Source organism: Scardinius erythrophthalmus, assembly GCF_964197995.2.
Source record: "Scardinius erythrophthalmus genome assembly, chromosome: 24".
Lineage (NCBI taxonomy): Eukaryota > Metazoa > Chordata > Actinopteri > Cypriniformes > Leuciscidae > Scardinius > Scardinius erythrophthalmus.
In genome coordinates this window covers 17,592,165-17,614,152 of record NC_138244.1, presented here as the reverse complement: position 1 = coordinate 17,614,152, position 21,988 = coordinate 17,592,165, and the positions used below count along the sequence as shown (strand labels likewise).

Here is a 21,988-nt window from a genome sequence, read left to right as displayed (position 1 = left end):
AATAAAATACTAAATTCAGCATCTAAAATATATTTATGTACTAAAATATACTTTTCATTTTTATTTTTTTAAGTAAAAAATTGGATGTTGGGGAAAAAAATAATGCTTCAATTATTTGTCGGCTATTTTAGTGCATTTCATACAGATGCACCTTGCTTATTATGTCCAGCAGATGGCGATAATAGTGCAAACATAAGCAATGAGAGCAGGCACAAGCAATAAAGACAGTAGACTAAATTATTTATTTAGTATTCCCGAGTCCAAAATTCACAGCGTGTTCAAATAAATCATTATACTGGATTTATTTTCAAACACGAATCAATGACTGACTCACTCACGAATCAGACATGACTGCTGAAGTATAGAATAGCCTATACAGTCAAAATAATTTACTTATAGCCTATTGGTATTTATTTAAACTCTGTTTCTTTATTAAACTGTCATTTATTTTCATATTATTTGCAACGCTTCCACTCTAGTCAAATTCTTGGTTTATTCCAAATATTCTGTGTAGGCCTATCTATTCAAGCATTCATGGCAAAAAGTTGAATTAAAATAAATTATTTCAAGAAAGACTCTCACTGCCACAAGAGCAGATTCCGATTACTCCGATTAAGCGTAAACTATGTTGGAGGAAGCCATTTAAAGCGTATATATATAAAAAAAAAAAATGAATAGCCTATGCTTTAGTTCGATTGCAACCAAACTTTAAGAATGTTTTGATTTAAAAACGGGTTTAAATTATTCAGAAAAATGTCTAATAAATGACTCATGCAAGCGGGTGTGTTCGAACCGGTTCAACTGATTCACTCAAAAGATTTGCCAGTCTGACATTACCGCTGTGCTCAACAGGTGGCGCGTGAGCGAGCTCGAGATTGACAACATAAGCGCGTGCGTTCATCCAGTCTCCACTCTCCAGTTCAACAGCGCGACTCGCGCAAGATACGAGCTCGAACCCGGGAATATGCTTCAAATGTCAGCGGAATACAGCAATATAAGAGTTATTTCTTAAAAAAGGTAAGACATGCTTTTTATGACTAATTTACAATATCACAAAAATAAACCCTTCTTGTAGTTCAGTGTGTCTTGTAAAACTTGTGAACAATGAAATACGAGGAGATAATATTGTGTAAATGATTCTCATGGTTAATTAACCAGCAAACAGGGAACTTGTCTAACGTTCCGGCAAAGTTCTGAAAAAGCGTTCTTCCAGTAGGCTAGCCTAACATTAATAGAACGTTCGCTTTCATTTTCTCAAAACAGCAGGAAACATGTTATTTACACATCGTTCATTGAAGGTTTTTATTCCGTTGTTTTAGTACTGTTTGTTTCAGAACGTTTAGAGAACGCTCAAAAGTAACATTCCCATGATGTTTGCATAATTATCAAAGGAAATGTTCCCTTAAAGTTTGCATAACCAAACATGTTTTTAAAACGTCAATGTTGACAATTAGGACATTAAGAAATAATGTTTTCATAACTTGTGAACGTTAGAAAACCTCAAAATGTGAACGTTAGAAAACCTCCTTATTTGTTAGCTGGGTATGCAGCTCTTAGTTATAGAGTATAACAAACTTTTAAAACAGTAAGGCTGCGTTCTCTACATCTGTGAGGTAAATATTTGATATCAATATACTTATATTCTTTACATTGTAGGGTTAGCCTGTCAGAACACTAATGCTGCCCAGCATGGTTGGCATTTTTTCCACAGCACTCTCAATTTCACCTGATAATTCTCATGACATTAAACCCTCATTTTGCTCTAAAGAAAGTAATTTGATCACTTTTAACGACTTGATATGTACGTCAACTTTGGCATTTCATGGTTCAGGAAGCTAAACTTGAGGTGCCAAGGGTTTTGTTATATTATCACATTGCCATAAACGTCCAAGCAAGGACAATTCTATACGTTCTCTAACAACTTCTTGCAAGTGAAGGAATGTAGTGCAGCATGCTGGAACATGTGCTTATGTGAGTGTCTTTTAATTGCAGAGTGGCACCCTACAAATCGGCAGAACTTCCCTGAGATTGTGACAGATTTGTGACAAGCTATCCCTTGTTTACTGAGACACAAACATCATCATCAATGAGGACATTAGGAATGGCTGTGTTCAAGCAACAAAAAGTGGAGGATTTCTATGATATTGGTGAAGATCTTGGAAGGTAAGAGATATGATCGGTTGCCTGAGGATGCTTTATAATTGCTTCTAGCTTTTGTTTGTTGTTGACTAGCCGGTGAGCAATATGAACTCTCCCTGTTACAGGACAGGTTCAAATCTAGGGAGCTAGAATTTGGGAAAAGAGAGTTTTTACCTTATAACTGACAAGCCATTCTGAATTTTCACATCACTGGACAGTGCATCCAAAGTATTATATCATAAATGTTATTAAAGGGAGTTCACCCAAAAATGAAAATTCTGTCATCATTTACTCACCCTCATGTTGTTTCAAATTGTTTGCCTTTTTTCATCTGTGGAACACAAAATATCATATTTTGAAGATAAGATTATGATTATGAGGGCACATGAATTTCAAAACAACAATTATTTGCAAGCAGTGGCGGCTGGTGCTAAAAAATTTTGGGGGGGCACAACAAACTGAATTTTTAATTCAGGACTGAATGTAGGCTTATTGTTAAATAACAATTTAACAGTGATAATAATGTAGCTATCATTAGCCTAAAGTTTAGCTAAAACTTCAGCCGGTAGGGTTGGGAAATAGCCAATTGCCAAATAAATCTGAATTTTTGGGCTAAATGGCGATGTATGGTATAATCTGAGTATTTAATTATTATTTTTCTATTTGAATAAAAAAAACCTGTATTTAATTTTTTTTTAAAATATTTAATATCCTGATCGATATTGTCCTACAAACAATGTTTATATTGAAGGTTATAAAAACATAGTGTAACCTTGCTGTCTATCTGCAGTCTATCCAAAAAAGGGGTCAAATCACATTACATTCTAACATTGCAACATTACAATCTAAAAACAAAGTAATGCTTTTTAAAGAAGTAGTTAAATTTACTAAACCAAAAAAAAAGCTAATATCATAAAAATACACATGTAGGTTTGAAATTCTCTAGCACATTTATGTTCACCAACAACAACAAATATTCAACAACAAATGTTTTAGCTAAATATATTTATAATTTAGTGCTAATGTATATTTTAGTCAGAATAATTGCGCTCCTATTCTATTGCACTCCGTCTGTTCGGCGCACATGCACGCGGGGGCGCTCGTTCACGGAAGTATAGCTTGCAGAAAGCTCGCCCACTCATGACAGCAAACTGGACTTTCTAACATTTGCAGATGGAGAATATGTCCGTGAAATGTAAGTTATGCACTGAGGAAATTATTGGATGTCACTTCAGCTTATGGCTAAATACTAATAGAGGTACATTTGTTTCCACCAATCGCTGCACAAGTTAAGGTTACGTATGATGACGAAAGCACGTTAGTGCGAGCCCTCCCGGAACCCATAGAGAATGCATTGCAGTGCCTGCAGTTCGAAAAAAAAAATCTTTGAATATAAGTCTATGGGAAGACTCTGGGCGATTCTCAGCCATAGTGAAATCGCCCAAAAAGAGGCGGTACTCCACAGAACGTGACTCGGCGCTGATTGGACTATATCCAGAGGCAGAACAACAGTGAGTGACTGCTAGCATAACTCTGTGGTTGAATGAGATAGTGATTGAATGAAAGTCCCTTTCACACTTTGGTGGTGCGTCGCCCGATCGCCCTTATGAAGAAACCGCCGCTGTTTGCAAGGATAATAAATAATTTCTAATAAATACTACAATACTCCATAAAAAATATGTCCCTTTAGGGCTGCACGATATTGGAAAAAATATTACATTGCAATATTTTTTTCCCAACGATATATATTGCGATATTACGAGCCATCAATCCAGGCTAAAGTCAATAATTACCATTGATATTAATAATTTCACTAATAAGCAAGCTTCATTAGTGACAAAAAGGCCACTTAATATTTTATTCCAAAATTAGAACATATTTCTGTCAGAATTCGGTGAACGTTCTACGCAATCCAACGCGGCGGCGCTCTTAACAGATGTTGTTCATAGGCTATAATTCCTCAAAATAAGTAAAAAAATATTATTCTCTCTCCCTCTCTCTCTCTCTCTGTGTGTGTCTCTATGTTTTCGGTGCTGATGCAATGACGCGTTAATGTAAACGGTATACAATTATACAATTAATACAAAACGAAATTCGCTTTAAAGAAAGGCTTTGTGCTTTCTGTTTGAGGTCTCTGTTAAAGTTTTAAAGCAGTCTTTTAGTGCCGCCTTCATAACGGTCGCGTCCGTAATTGAGAACTGTCACGTAACACTGTTTTTTCCTCATAACTGCGAACGCGAAAAATAAAAGACTTTTTTTAAAAAGACAACAACTTTATAACACTCCAGCAAAGTACCTCTTTTTGGTCAACATCCTACTTTTTGTGGATGAAATAGTCTCAAATAGCTGATTTTGACTAGTCCAAAAAGTCAATGGGGTCCAATTTTGTTGTATTTTTGGACCCCATTGACATTCAGTGTACGCACAAACAAAACACAAAGACATTTACCAGAATATTTTCTTTTGTGTTTCTGGGAGAACAATCGTATTATATTCTTCAAATTATAATCGTAGAAAAACTGCACAAAAACGTGAGGGCCCCCCACCCACCTTCCTTTCCCTTGGCACCAGATCTCATTCTTGAGTCATGTTTTGTTCTCTCTTACAAAGCACACTCCTTTTAAAAGCTGCCCCAACAGGCAAGCCAAACACTGATTAATGCAAAAAAACCTGTTATAATAACAGCATTTCTACCATTTCAGCAGAAGGAAGTTGCAAATCCATCCAGACAGGAAGTGCTAAACAGCGTGTTTAACAGTGAACATTCAGGAAAGGTGTAGTCTCACACCCAGGTGACTATCGGGTCTCGCCCCTGGCTATAGGTTGCAGGTGAAAGTCAGTCACCCTTTGGCACTTCTCTGTCAATGGTCTCTCTTATCAAAACTTGAATATGTACAAGAAAGGCCATAAAACTGTTCTCAGGGAAGCTTGGAAAGGCGTCTTCCCGTAATTCGGAAAGGTTGTTCCCTTTTGTCACAGAGGCTTCCTAGTTGAGGTACTATGAGCAGAAAGACAGATGTTGGTTATTGTTTGCAATATGTAACAGCTCAGCCATCTGCCTGGATGGCTTTGTGTCCCGCTCAATGGCACAGTTACAATGACACACCCTGGATTAGATGAGATACCTGACCTCCCCTGCAGGACTGTAACTGAGAACGGGATTGATAGCGCTGTACGTCTACAGGGAGCGAGTTACTTTAAATTAATGAAGGGCCAGTTTTGTGTTTTCAAACCTTTGATGCAATTAGTTTTTTAGGCTACCTTTTCTAAAGAACTCGCATTTGATATCAACAGTTCGAAGTTTGCGTGTTGCTTATCTAACAACATAATTCTCTTAATAAGCTTAAAAATAAATGGCATACTTTACAGACCTAAATACCCTTTCACACCAAGAACGATAACTATAAAAATAACTATAACTATATTTGAGTCCACAGTCCACACCAATGGACAATAGTGTTCAGTTTATTATAAGCGTGCTGCAGTTTTGTCCTCTGCCGCTTTAAATGCTCAAGTTGTTAAAGCAGGATGGATTCTGATTGGCTGTCAATGTTTTTTTCGTTCATCAGCTGGAAGTGAAAGTGTTTCCAACAAAATTGTTCTTCTATGTCATTAGTGATATAGTTGTGGTGTGGACTTCCCTATTCTCATAGAATTAGAATGATTATTAAAGCTTTATAGGTTTAGTTATCGTCCTTGGTGTTATAGGCCTTAAATCAAAAGAGCCCATCTACAATTCTCTATGATATTCTGGACTCTAGAAATGGCTTGGTTCCCTCCTTCAGTGTGAGTCTATGGGATTTTTTTTCATCCGTTTTATCCTCCACTAAGTGAAAAACCTATTCTTGGCCAAATTCACATGTTCTTTGCTGAGTATGCATTGCATTGAGCGGCAGAGAAAGTGGAAGAAATGTTACAAATATATTTAGGGTAAACGTACCTATTAAGCTCACCAAAATCTACATTGAGACATTTTTAGTGCACAAGATATTGGTTTTAGTACAAGAAGTTATTTTAAAATAAAATATTAATCTCTCACACTATAATATTTCATTTTATTTTAAATGACAAAAGTATTTCAATTAAGATGTACATCATTAAATATAAAAAGTCTGGCTGTGCTTAATGGGTACGTTTTGTACCCTTTAAGCACACCCCTGTTCCCAATAAGCTCACAACAAGTTTTATTAAAAATTCTTGTTTATTTTAAACAACCTTTTTAAGGAATAATTGAAAAAAGTTTTATTTGAAGGTACAGAGTCAATCACAAAAAAACAGAACACTAAAATCAAGCAACAAGGCATTCAATTTGATCAGGTAGCCTATCCTATTCATAGTGACGTGTCATTCAAACTCATTGCAACATCTAGACTAGTCCACGTTCAGCTATGTAACCCATATTGAAAAATCAAATAACAAAACAAACCAATGTGCTCCTTAAAGGGATACTCCACTTTTTTTGGAAATAGGCTCATTTTACAACTCCCCCAGAGTTAAACAGTTGAGTTTTACCGTTTTCGAATCCATTCAGCCGATCTCCGGGTCTGGCGGTACCACTTTTAGCATAGCTTAGCATAATGAATTGAACCGGACAAGACCATTAGCATCTCTCTCAAAAAAATGACCAAAGAGTTTCGATATTTTTCCTATTTAAAACTCGACTCTTCTGTAGTTACATCGTGTAATAAGACCGACGGAAAATGTAAAGTTTAAATTTTCTAGGCTGATATGGCTAGGAACTATACTCTCAAAATCGCACCTTTTCATTTTCAGTCCGTCTTAGTACACGAGGTAAAACGGTAAAACTGTTTATCTCTGGGGGAGTTGTAAAATGAGCTTATTTCCAAAAAAAGTGGAGTATCCCTTTAACTCTCTGGGTCAGAGCTTTCCTGTCTACTCCAAACTTCTTGGACAGATACGACAGGTTTCTGATGGCTCCTTCTTTGTATGACATGCCTCTTTCATCTTTGGGCATACACTATAGTTTCGTCTAGCTTTTGTCATCTTAAGACTGTGAAAATAAGTTTATTAATCATTTTTTTGAAGATTAACATAGTGACAACCATCAGTTAATATTTAAATTCTGATTATTAAGTATTTACATAGACGTTTAATGTGGGTGAGCTTAAAGGGAGCACACACTGTGCTTAATTGGAGCAAAAACATTTTTTAATTAATAAATATTAAATTAAAATTTAAAGGAAAATATTTAGCTAAATTAATAATCTAGGTAATGTATTAAGTTTATACCAATTTTAATATGAACAACTATTATAGACAATATCTATGAAATTATGCTTTTTCTAATTGATGTCACACTGAAGCTGTGTGATTGTCATAGTAGTGCACCCTTTAAGCTCACCTAACAATAATATGAATTCTTTAAAAATTACAGCAGTTTAAAACCACAGACTATCAATAAAATGTAAAATTATAATATTATGGATTTAAAAGTACAAGCCATTAATTCCTGTGAAGTAATATATTAATGTAGCACACAATCTTATACAGCTAGTAAGCTAGCTATGTTCGTAGCATCTGGGCTATGTTGCTAAAACTATCTTTTAGATCTAACTGTAATTATTTCCCACATCCAGGTTCCAGGTTATAATATTCAACAGTCTAAACATTAATCTCTTAATTTTGCAATAAGAAGATGTACTTCTTCAAAATAAAGGCTTAAACATATAAAAAATGCACATCTGAGGGGCTCCTCTTCTGGTGAAAGTTTTCAGACAGCTTTGAAAATAGCCGCCAGACAGTGTGAACACATGGACACACATATCTCAGTGTGCAATGGTCTGATTGGTTTAAAATTACAGGAGGTATATAGTAACAAACACATCAATTGGTTAATACATCAAATAGGATAATACATTGCTGTTTCTTTTTATAATCTGAGTTCCAAGATGGTAGTGTGCTTAATGGGTACTTGAGCTTAATAGGTACGTTTACCCTATGTTTCATTGAGTATTTTTTAGTATTGAGTATTTTTGTAGTATTTTACCCAATATCTATGTGTGCTGTGCTATGTAGTTCTATGCTTATATTAGATTATTGTGTTGTTAGCTTAGCAACATGCTAACTTTTTGAACTCTGATGATATCAAATGCTAACCAAGATCTCCCGTGCGGAGCGCTTTTTGGGTTTCGAGTTGATATTTATGTAGAGTGTTTCAAATCAGTCACTTGTCTGGTTCTGTGACGTTAGGATGCTGTATTAAAAGGCAGTTGCCTATGTAGGCCGTAGACACGTCAGCTCAGTACAGAGTTTAAGTGTTAGCTTTACCACCTATACTTAGTATACTTTAAATAACCAATGTGACCCTGGAAAGATATTTTGTAAATTTCCTACTGTAAATATATAAAAAATGTATTTTTCTGAGTGAATGCAGCATAATCGCAAACTTAAATGGATATCTTTTCGATTTTTTTGCACCCTCAGATTCCAGATTTTCAAATTGTTGTATCTCGACCAAAGATTGTCCTATCCTAACAAACCATACATCAATTGAACGCTTATTTATTCAGCTTTCATATGATGTATTAAATCTCAATTTCATAAAATTGACCCATGTGACTCGTTTTGTGGTCCAGGGTCATAAATATGAGCCAATAGTCATTTTTACAGCAGAGAAGATACAATAATACAGCATTTTGTAGTGATGACTACAGCAAAACTTACAAAAGCTAAAGGTTGTTAGCTTGTTAGCAATGTGTGTTAATAACAAATAGGTCCTATCCTAGAAAATGTTAGTTCTCTTTGCAATGTTTTAGTTTTCTTGTTTCAAAATGATACCCCCATTCCCAAAGACATGTCATGGAGTGTCAGTTGCGTTTGGGGTGCAAATTCGCACGCACACAGACACGTATCTTGTGTGTGAAAGAGGAAATAGCTCATATGTGGTTTCACAGAGCTAGTGTGTGATGATCTGTAACACATTAGCAGCTACAAACATGTCTATTAGAAGAGGACAGCGAGAGAGAGACTGAAGGGGAAAATAAAGACACTTTAAATGCAAAGAGTTGTTCACACTCACAAACTCCCACCAGCCGTCATGTTCCGTGTGGGTTGGAGGAGACTGGCTGTCACACCACCGCATGAATCACCTGCTTCAAAGCTGACGATGTGGGACAAATGAGACCCTTTTACACAACCATTTTGTTCCTTGGAGGTGGGGGGCTTGTTGCTGACGGGCTTTATTCAGAGATGATAGGAATCTCCGTAATGGACAGATGACAGTGTACAAGTTGGCTATATTTGTCTTAGTCATTGGACATGTTTGTTACATCAAATTTTATTTAAAAAGAGATGAAATTTGAAAGAGATGGTAAAGTAAATCCAACATTTTTGTAGCGTAGTTGCCATGTATTGAGACTATGTTAGCAATATGACACGACCTGAAAGGAATAGTTCACCCAAAATAAATATTTACTCATCATTTACTCACCCTCATGTCGTTCCAAAGCCATAATACTTTCATTCATTTGCCGAACACAAATGAAGATATTTTTTATGAAATCTGAGATATTTCTGTCCCTCCATTGAAAGTCTACTCAGCCAAAACTCTGACGCTTCAAAACATTCATAAAGATATCGTAAAATAAATTCATATGAACTGAAGTGGTTCAATCCAAGTCTTTTGAAGAGTCAATATCACTTTATATGATGTACAGATTTAATTTAGGCTTTTATTCACATATAAACTTTGAACAGCACACAAGAATGGTCAACGGAAGCACAAGCTTGCTTGATGCGCGAGAACCAATAAGGTTTGTTTCCACGCGTCAAGCAAGTATGGTTGAGTTTCCGTTTTCCATATTTGTGTGCTGATCAATGTTTATATGTGAATAAAACCTAGATTTAATATGTTCATCATATTCAGTAATTAAATCAATAATAATTATTTAAAAATTCTAGATATTTCTTACTTACAATTGATTATTGATGTCAAGGTTGTACAGTAGATTGTGTTACCTTAAGTATTTTAATATGATGTCTCGTCCACATTTCAAAAATCTTGGTATTTTTTTTAGACAATGGAACCAGTTTTGAAAAAGAACCGGTTGTCAATTCTCATGTATTTTAGCGGGGCGAAACATATTGTGTAACCACTCATAGCTTCAAAATAGTACAATCGTGTTTTACTGAGTAATTCAGCTCTCATAACTTATGTCAGAAAACTTCTAATATTTATATGAATATTTCAATTAAATGAATTACTAAAAACTACACAAATTTGACCTTATAATGCTGTTATACTCAATATTGCAAAGGTTTTCGTCCACTGGAAACGGGACGTGTATTTAACATTTGACAGCCACATAATGGCCTCATTCATGAAGCGACAGTTTACATAAGAATGGTTTTATGAGTGATTCACACAAGAAGAAAATGTTTGTGTTTCATTAATAAAGCCCATTTACCAGATTGTATTTCTATCGCGCACAGACTCACTTTCATCTTTTGAATCAAATGATATAATGTGTCTAAAGGTCTATTAGATTTGGATTCATGTAATCCAGTCAGTAGTGGTGCAGATACCAGTTCCAGCTAGTTTGTTAGTCGATAGGTAAGATAGAGGAAGAGTAACCCATAAACATAGTGATCGTGTTATATTGCTTAACTGTTTTTTTGAGTCAGCGGGCTTTGGCAAATCTGTCTCTTTCATAAGCAAATCTATATTTGGTTAAAGGGTTCAGTTTATAAATCGGACAGGTGCTACGGAGCTCAGTAGACGGATGATGCTGGATGGTCCTCCATGAACAGCATTTAACAGTTTTTAAATTTAGCTAGACTTGTTTTATGCCATCTTCCCCTTCACTGTCTTGAGGTTAGGCAATACGAGGAAGTGATGAAAGCCATTGAAGAAAGACGAAGAGAATTGGTGCAGTTTTCATTATCTGTTTGGTAATGTCCTGTGTATTTTGACAGGTCTCTATGGGGCGCCGTTTGTAAAGCGGCTCACGCTGAAAATAACAGCAACATTTTGTCACATTTAGCTTCAAACAATGTTTAAAAAACTGGTATGAATTTTTGACGGTCACTTTTTACCACATTTACAACAATATTTGTCAACTTAGAGATATTTTAAATAGTTAAATCTAAATATTAAATGTTACACCTAAATGTTAAATGTTAAATCTAAATGCTAAATCTAAATCTAAATGCTAAATCTAAATCTAAATGTTAAATCTAAATCTAAATGTTAAATATAAATATAAATGTGAAATCTAAATATTAAATCTAAATCTAAATGTTAAATCTAAATGTTAAATCTAAATCTAAATGTTAAATCTAAATATTAAATCTAAATCTAAATGTTAAATCTAAATGTTAAATCTAAATCTAAATGTTAAATCTAAATGTTAAATCTAAATCTAAATCTAAATCTAAATGTTGAATCTAAATCTAAATGTTAAATCTAAATGTTAAATCTAAATCTAAATCTAAATCTAAATGTTGAATCTAAATCTAAATGTTAAATCTAAATCTAAATATTGAATCTAAATGTTTGGGGTGAAACTAAATATTTAACTAATATGCAAATTCAAAATGCCGGTAACAGGAAGTGCCAAAATAAAAGCTCGAGGTGGTCAGTGTGTGTTTATAGCATGGTTTATAGTGTCAAATAACGAATAAAAACCATCTCATCCGAGGAAATGGACTCTTGGACATAGATTATCGTGATAATAACTACCTAAAATAATAAACACGTTTGGAGAAACTGTATTTGAAGAGTAGGCTAGTGTCACTTTTATGAAAAGTGCGGGACTTATGACCTGTAGCCATAATAGCCAGCCACTAGGGGGCTCACTTTGACTGAATGTCATGTCATCGCTCTGTCATCACGAGACTCTACAGTTTCTCCAAACGTGTTTATTATTTTAGGAAGTTATTATCGTTATATTATAGTTATTATTATGAGATGGTTTTTATTCGTTATTTGACACTATAAACCATGCTATAAACACACACTGACCACCTCGAGCTTTTATTTTGGCACTTCCGGCATTTTGAATTTGCATATTAGTTAAATATTTAGTTTCACCCAAAACATTTAGATTCAACATTTAGATTTAGATTCAACATTTAGATTTAGATTTAGATTTAACATTTAGATTTAACATTTAGATTTAGATTTAACATTTAGATTTAGATTTAACATTTAGATTTAACATTTAGATTTAGATTTAATATTTAGATTTAACATTTAGATTTAGATTTAACATTTAACATTTAGATTTAACATTTAGATTTAGATTTAATATTTAGATTTAACATTTAGATTTAACATTTAGATTTAGATTTAATATTTAGATTTAACATTTAGATTTAGATTTAACATTTAACATTTAGATTTAACATTTAGATTTAGATTTAACATTTAGATTTATATTTAGCATTTAGATTTAATATTTAACATTTAGGTGTAACATTTAATATTTAGATTTAACTATTTAAAATATCTCTAAGTTGACAAATATTGTTGTAAATGTGGTAAAAAGTGACCGTCAAAAATTCATACCAGTTTTTTAAACATTGTTTGAAGCTAAATGTGACAAAATGTTGCTGTTATTTTCAGCGTGAGCCGCTTTACAAACGGCGCCCCACAGGTCTCTGCTACAGATGCCATGTTGTAAATATATGTATCTTTTTTAAGAGATCATGCAAATCATCTCCATAGCAACAGACTATACGCACAGCATTTGATTTGTGAGTTTTTCCCCCCATAACAGCATACCATATGATTCTGGGCTGTATTTTTACTGGCTGCATAATCTGTGAGTCATTATACATGCATGCTCTATATGCAGGGCTGTCGTCATGAGGACAACCAGGTGATAAGAGTTAATGTCAATAATGTCCCTACCAATAAATCTGTTGTTCCAGGCCCCCGTTAATTTAATTATTATATAAATAGAGCATCACCTCAAACTTTTCTGCCATGTCAGAGTGATATATGAGTCATAGAGTGAACACTGCAATGACTAATACTATAAGTAATCGTGATGCACACTTTATAACACACTAGTCAAGACATTTTTTACTCATATTTCAGCAAGTGATTGTTGATTGTTCAAGTGATGAAACAATTGAAATCACTGTTTTCTATTTGAATATATTCTAAAATGTAATTTATTCCTGTGATGCGAAGCTGAATTTTCAGCATCATTACTCCAGTCTTCAGTCACATGATACTTCAGAAATCATTCTAATATAATGAGTTGGTGCTCAAGAAACATTTCTTGTTATGTTTGTAAAAATATTTTAAGAATGACTATGAATAATTTGTACAGAAATTGTTTTTTTTAATGAGACCCATTAAGCATACAGCACTGTACCATACTTCTGTTGCTCAATGTTTGCATCAAATATTGTCTACTTGTCTATTTCCATTATAAAGCTCTGATTTAGAAGAATCCATTATTTTTCTAAGCTCAAGGCCGGACATGTAGGTGTCTGACCCTGATCGGGGGTATCTGGGTAAAGTTGGCTATTTTAAGCAAGCTAAAACAGGCTCCCAGTGGAATTATAGTGAATATTTGTGTAGCCTATGTCAAAGTTTGATTAAAAAAAGCAAAGGAGTTGGAGGAATGGGGATCTGTCGAAACATCAGCGCACATTCCTTGCATTCTTCCCCCCACTGCTCTTTTGCCTCATGTAGCACAAACAAGATGCTCTGATGAAGAATCTGTTAATGTTTTCTCCGCAAAAAAAATCATCTGTCCAAAGTGTTGAAAAGGAAGTATTCGGCAGCTGTGAAGCGAAGGAGTTGAAAAGCTGTTATGATAGATTGTGTGGGAGGGTTGACAGTCTGTATTCACTTTGAGAGGAACTCGCTGGCAGGATTTAAAAGAAATGACATCCATGATGCAATAATAGTTTATTGTTTATATATGTAATTAATACTTCCGGTCCTGTATGCTGATTGCTTAAAGAAATATGCACTTATTCCCTTGTGATGGAATAAAAACACACACTCTGTTGTTTTAAACTTTCTATTTAACTGAGACCGATAAAGAATGCGTTAACATCTGTTCCATCCTTTCGTCAAAGCAGAGGACCCAGTTTTTCATATATACACACATGGATACAATGAAACTCAGTGTTATAATGTCCCCTCAGGCCATCATGGACATGCATTTGAATATTGCACTGGCGCCATTAGGTCAAGTGAGGCCCTCCGGCTAATAACCAGCAGCTGTTGGGAGTGGAAAGTCCACTGAGACCTCCAGCCGTCAAAAACACAAGCGGGCTTAGAACAGAGACTAGTGGCACGCCTGTTAGTGCTATGGGATGCCTCTCTCCTCCCTCAGCTTTTCTGCAAATTGCACCTCCGACAAAGCATTTAACACATTTAACACAGCATTTTTTTTTTCTGCACAAGGCTTTTTGAAAGTCAGGATCAGTTTGTGAAGTGTTTGTTTGGTTTGAAAGAATGAGGTAGTCCTTATCAGGAAGTGTTACAGTAACATAAAGACATAAGTAAAGATACAGTAACATTTACACGTATTCTGTGATTTTTCACAGGCAAAATCCACTCATTTTAATAGGAATCCACACTGTTGGAAATTTCGTTTGAGGGTTCAAGTTGTACATTGGAGTTTTTTTGTTTTGTTTTTTTCTTCAATTGAGCAATATTTCTTTTTTTGAATGTGTTTACATTCATTTACAACCAAAACCAGATTAAGCCAATATTCCAGTTTCTAGAAATCTGCATAAAACGGCTGGAATATTCCTGTATTAATCAGATTTTTGGGTCTTAAAACACCTTATTCAGAATATCCACCATAACTGAATATTCATTTACAACTGCATATGTCCAAACAAATGTACTTTTGGCACAGCTCGACAATTCAAGAATAAAGTAATACTTTTATCCAGAACAACATGAGAAAATGATGTGCTTTGAGTAAATTCCTCTATGATCCGCTTCCTGCATCGTCATGTGTTGTGACTTGAAAGCCAAGCGGCTATAAATGACATTATTGTGGCCTGTAGACGTGAAATATGCCTCTATGTGATAAATGGACAGAAAACTTGAGATGCTGAGTTGTTATGGTCTAGGTTTGCATTCTCCCGTGGCTCTGGGAGAGACCGGTCATCCCTCGGGATACACATTCCTGTTGGGTCTGTTTTGGTTTTCCACGGCTGTGATGTGTGTGTATGTGTGTGTGTGTGTACGAGGGAAACCTCTTATCGTATAGGCCCCTCTGAGCTCTCTGCGGACAGCCCGACCCTTTTTCCAGGCGGAGGCCTCACAGTGTTTGGCGTCCTTGTATTTCAGTGGGTTATAGGTTGTTAAACAAACATAGTTATCGATGTGGCCAATAGTCCCTACTGATTTAGCAATCAAACTTATTCGGTTATTTGCCAAAGGCACTGAGCTGTAATGCAATTCTTCTCTTGATTTTATTACATGAACAGTAAACCGCATTAGACACAGTGAGAAAAATGTCCTCTGAGTGAAATAAAAAAAGATTTTTTTTAAATCAGCGTTTCTTGTCCCAGCGTACACATCTCTCTGTCTTTATAATGTCTGTGATTTTGCAATAAAACAATAAGAATGGTGAGGTGAACTCCCCTTGTCCTTCAGGCTGTGTGCTTCCTGGAAACAAATAAAATCTGCTATTACTGCGGTGAAGGAAGGAATAGAAACAAAAACTGGGTTGTGAATCAATGGGTGAACCTTACAAAACATAATTCATATATAAATGTATACATTTTTACACCTTAAAAACAAAATTTATATATATATATATATATATACTGTACATACATATATATATATATATATATATATATATATATATATATATATATATATTCAAATGTTTTACATTTTGATGACAATTAAACCATCATTTTCCTCTCGAAATCTAACCTTAATGCATCTAGACATTTAACTTTTTGTAGTTTTGTAATTAAACTCAGGGATGATTTTTCATTTAATTATCATGTAGTACACTTTTTATGTCGTCTATAACTTTTTCATGAAATCATCATGATTTAATATAGTATACTAAATAGCACCATAATATATACATATTTACAATTTAAGTAATATTTTTTCTCAAACTAATGACATTTTCTTACAGTATGGTAATGAGAATTATGGGGAAAATGTGCTTAATTGTCAAAAATAATATCACTATGGGGGGGGGGGGGGGTTGACCTGGACATGTTCTTGAGAGGTTTAATGAGATTCCCCAAAATGTATTTATTTATTTATAGTTTATTTGGTAGGGACAGATACATTGAACATAGATTATCTTCTTGAATCAATCCCATGTCAGTATCATAGTATTTATAGCCCATGCTAATTCGCAACACCTGTCACTAGAAGGGCTTTTTATATTAAATATTACACTAGATGGATGAATGAAAAATTAAACAATAAACAGTGAATACATTAAAAGGTCCAAAAAAACAAACAGAACAAATAACACATGACCCTCTTTTGGAACGACATAAAATGTGTGGCCCCCCAATCTCTACCAGCAGGAAGAAGAGGAGAAGGGTGGCATCTAAAAGAGACACACATATACTATGTCCACAGCCTATCACAGCCTTTATAGAACCTCTCAGTGGGGCTTTTCATATGAAACACAGGAAGTAACTGGCTATCATGGTCTATCAATCATGATCAAGAACAGCAGGTGACAAACAGAACTTTAGACTCTGCAGCATCATATTTTTAAATACTTCCAATGTGAGATCAGAGAAAAGGGAACAGAAACACAGAAGTACTTAGATGAATCAAAGACACAGAGAGTTGTTTACAGGGTGTTCTTATCTATCTATCTATCTATCTATCTATCTATCTATCTATCTATCTATCTATCTATCTATCTATCTATCTATCTATCTATCTATCTATCTATCTATCTATCTATCTATCTATCTATATATATATATATACTGTATACTTTAACAACAAAGAATGCTACTAAAACAGAGTCCACTATTTACAAAGTCTGCTGTGATCTGCTGGAAGACATTCCTGCAGATGACATGTTTAGAAACCTTGCGAAACATCCCACACATTTCACAGAGAAGACATCATCCCTCGTTTTTCTTTCCCCCCTCATCCTGTTGTCAATTTCCCCCTATTCCCTCCTCTCTGCTCTGTCCTTCTGTGGCGGTACAGGCCGTCTGTCACGAGCACCTCAGGAGTTGGACAGTATTTCCCGGTCACAGCTTATAATGAGCCAGGCCAAATGTACATCTAAAGACGTGAGACATGATGTCAAGAACGGCCAGCTGAGTCAGTGTAGATGCTGTCCGTCTAGATCTGTGGAGTGATAGGCACACGCTAGATATAGTCGTGACTCAGAGACGCTTCCTAAATCTGCTCGCGTCATGTGCTGCCCCTCCATGTGCATCAGGAGTCAGTTTCTGTATTAAAGGTGCAGTAAGCGATTAATCAACCCAAATAAACTCAACCCTCTTCATTGCGCCGCCCCCCAAAATGTCATGCATGATGTATGTCTCTTTATTATAGCTGAAGTGAAGCAAAATAATTTCTCTGACCTTTTCTCTTTTGTAATGTCTCTCAGCCATCTCTCTTTCTACAGTCTTTCTTCAAATCTTCCTCTTGCTCACTCTCTCTCATGGGTGGACACGCCCCCTACTGCTGATTGGCTACAAGTGTGTTCTGCTGCTCACTCTGATCCACTTTCAACAGCGTTTCTCAGGAATTACTGCGATTATTAAAGGAGTTTCAAACTTCAAGGGCACCTCTCTGTTGTTTTTGCTGCTATTTCTATATATGTAAATTACCTCTGTTATGACTGGCTAATCATACCCCCCCTGCCAAGTTGCTGTATACTGAGCAAACCACACTGTAAAAAAATTTGATCAACAAGTTATGACAACATATGTTTTACATTGCTTTAACTCATACTACTTTTATGAGTCATACAAGATTCATCTCATTTAATGTGATTTAAGTTGAAATGGCTTAAATATCCAAGTTGACTCTGCTTAAAAAAATTTAAGGCAGCAAATTAATTTTACAGTGCATCATACAAAAGTTTTCAATTTTCATGACAATTAGGCACATTTTCCTGTCAAATTCTCATTAGTGTAATGTATCCGAACATTTTACTTAATTCCCATCATTCCCAGTGATGATTTTTCAATTGAGATAAAAAAAAGAGTAATACTTTTATTAAGCAAAGACGCATTAAATTGATCAAATGTCACAGTAAAGACATTTATAATGTTACAAAAGATTTCTATTTCACATATAAACTTTTCTTTTAAAGTGTCTGTCAATCAAAATTTCTTTTTAGTTTTCAACTATTTTCTGTAGCAGCAAATCAGCATATTAGAATAATTTCTGAAGGATCATGACATTATGTCTATTATGATTATTGGAGTACGTCTACAGAATGTGATAAATCGAACACTTTAATTTCAAAAGAGAAATAAAGGTCCTGTTTTCTATTATACAACCCTCTTTAAAAACTTTTACTTTCTTCCTGGATGTTGCTAAATCTGGAATCATTATCAGTAGTGATGCATCCCTAATTTCTCCTTTAATTGATCTTTTCTGCCCGCAGTCTACACAAACCAATAGATAACATGAGCAGCAGACATATTTCATCTGTCGGGACTGGGGAGATATTGTTTGAAATGTTCAAAGCATGTGTGAGGAAGCAAAAGCGTCTTTGACACAGAAGCGGTGGGTGGGTGGCATTCCTCTTCTCTGTCTCTCTCTTTTCTCTAAGAGTGTTTTCCTCCCACACCGTGACCCCAGTTGGTGCTCGCTTCCCTGCGGCAGGATTTCCTCTTAGGCTCTTGCTATGCAAGAAATGTTCTGTTCCGAGATTCTATAGGGAGCATATCCTTGCAGACATATTGCAGCATTAAGGATCCAACGCATAACGGATTGTTCAGTACAACAGCGCAAACCCAGTGGGTTTCACAGGCTAAGAGCAAAGCTATGCCAAGTTACTGAATACTGAACGTGGGCGGTCATATGTTAATGTACTTTGTGATGTCAGTAACGCTTGCAAAAGAGTCTCTGTTATTAAACTGGAAAATGTGGTGATATATATGTTGCATGTGATGCAGCTAAATAGAGCTTATAGAGATTATTATTAGACTGACACTAATTTGGCTCCAGTTAAGTATTTGCTGCCAGTGTCATTTCAAGCATTTCTGTTTACATTTCGGGAAATTAAGCATCTAATACTTTTATTGAAAATATTCCCAGCAATGTCTCAGTGGCATGTGGTCGACTTTTGCTGTGGAGGTAAAAGTTTGGTTGTTTTAGTCCAGTGTAAATTCATGTTCAAGTTTGAAGGCATATAAAACAGCATTTTAACTTGGGGCTAATAATAAAACAATATAATATTTTTATGTTTATATTAACATACTATTTCTTAAATCACATCAAAGTCTCATCAGGTTTTTTAATTTTTAAAACACCACAAAGGTGCACATTTGAATTTAACCAAATTGTGTGGTGCTTAAAAAAGCCAACTTACAGATCAGATAAAGATTTGTGTTTTAATTTGATGTTGATTCAGATATACCAGAAGGTCACACATTAGGCTTCATCTGAAATTGCATACTTCCCTATGTGAAAAAAGATATATGTCTGGATTCCATTCATACTATAACATACTTTTTTAGCGGTCGTGAAGTGATAAGTGATGTTATATTATATATTAAGTACCTACTCAAGAGAGTATGCGATTTCAGATGCAGCCTTTAGTCTGTCCATTTCCACAAGTTTGACCTCTTTGATTTGCATTCGCTTATATCATGTGATCAGCCAATCATAGTGATCTGGAAGCACCAACTCCCCTCACATTTCATGCAGTGTTGCCAATTTTACAACTTTGTCGCTAGATTAACAACTTTTCACACCCCTTTAGCAACCCTTACTTCTTCAAAATAGCAAATAGCGACAAATCTAGTGACTTTTTGGACTGCTGGTTAAGCTTTAGTCAATCACTATATCATACTCGTTCCGTTGTCTGACAGAAAATATGTAAAGGAGAACAGCTTTATTGGACATTTGACTATATATTAAAATACAGTATGTGAGCATGGATTAGGATATGAATAACAGGATATGGTTATTAACCATATCCTGAGGAGATGAATGTTTGAAGTGATTACTAAATGCTCTTTCTCTCTCTCTCCCTTTCTTTTACTCAGTGGGCAGTTTGCTATTGTGAAGCGCTGTAAGGAGAAGAGTACAGGTGTGGACTACGCTGCAAAGTTCATAAAAAAGCGTCAGAGTCGGGCAAGCCGGAGAGGCGTTCGGCGAGAGGATATCGAGAGAGAAGTGGATATCCTCCAGGATCTCCAACACCCCAACATCATCTCGCTGCATGACGTTTACGAGAACCGCACTGATGTGGTGCTCATCCTGGAGCTGTAAGTGTGAACACGTCCTCCCACGCTGTTTGTGAAGAGCTACAATTACCCACTAGCACAGCTGTCCTCACTGTATAGCTCTTAAAGGGGCCATATCCAAAACCCTTTCATCGTTTTATTTTTTCCCTGTCCCTTAGCCAAATTCGAGGTTTTATGCCAAAAAAAGACATTTAATTTTAGGCCGATTACAACTGGTATTAAGATGCGTTTTGGTTGATCGGATCACAAGTGGACGACGCTAAATACAGGTGTAAACAGGATCTAAAACGTTTTGAGCTTGTCCACTTTCCAACACTTCTAGAGGTAGTCGAAAGCGCATATGACCGGATTGCTTTCGTAGTGTAGACGCTCATGTGGTCGAATGCATTCAAACAGCCACAAAAGACCATCTACTCTCCACCTACTGAACTGATGCGTAAACATTATAGGAAGCTCGCTAGCCAGACGGGATTTAAACTTTGGCTAGAGACCCAAGTTTGATTTGAAGGTAACACACACTCACAGCGTTCGGCATGGTCTTGCGTCTTTCAGAGCAGAAACAAAAGCTGATGTTTTTCCGTCATCTCTGGGCGCATTCATATGTAAATATTTTGTCCATTAGATCGAAAGATCTGAAAAAAAAACATACATTTACCCACTCATAGACCCTCCCCTTGAAGAAATCAGGAGAGAAGTGGTTGAAACTGGACAAAAGAGACGGATTAAAACACCAGGTGTAAACGCGTATGTGTCTCCCTCGTCTACCTGTGAACTGATTGACCATATCGCATCTTAATACCAGGTGTAAACAGGGCCTAAGTTGCATCTGAAAGATTAGGCAGCTGACTTGTTGCCTCATTGCCCTATGACTTTGCAGGCAGCGTTTGCGCAGGAAGGTTCCTCACGAAACTGATTCCGGACCGACTTCTGAAGCAGCGTAACGATTGAATGATCTACTGGTACATCAAAATAGCAAGCAAATGTAATAAGCAAATATTTAATTACTACAATACTAATGTCTATCTAGAAATGACATCAAAAGTGGAAAACATTGAAAAACTGTCCACCAACCACCCATCAGATGAAGCTATTTCAATAGACAGGATGTGGTACAATCATTGGATTCTGACGTGCATTGAGCTTTCAGACACATCCTTAGTTTTACATTACCAATTTCATCTTTTCTCTGACCCTTAGAATTCAGAAGGGTTTTTTTGTTACTTCACATTCAATATTTCTGAATGTAAATGAAAAATCCAGCAAAATATTTGCTGAATTTAAAGGCCATTGTGGAAATGTGACAGGAAACCCATTATGACTCTAACAAACAGGGCTGTACCTTCAAATGAATGTGAGCCACTGCTTGATTTCAAGTGCCTGTCCTCAAATGACATTCCTCTTTAGTTGACTAATGCCTGCCGCTCTCATCCAAGAGCTCATAATTTATCTTACTCACTTATTTAACTTT

At 35.6% G+C, this 21,988-nt stretch overlaps 1 protein-coding gene across 1 annotated transcript in view; it reads left to right on the top strand.

The window, feature by feature from the left end:
* Positions 1-841: 841 nt before the first annotated feature.
* dapk2b (death-associated protein kinase 2b) overlaps positions 842-21,988 on the top strand; it is a 40,146-nt gene continuing 18,999 nt past the window's right edge. Inside the window, exons 1-3 of the mRNA XM_081356289.1 lie at positions 842-1,017; positions 1,993-2,163; positions 20,320-20,541. Coding sequence (XP_081212415.1) covers positions 2,087-2,163; positions 20,320-20,541 — 299 coding nt within the window. The 5' untranslated portion in view covers positions 842-1,017; positions 1,993-2,086. The remainder of the gene's footprint in view (positions 1,018-1,992; positions 2,164-20,319; positions 20,542-21,988) is intronic.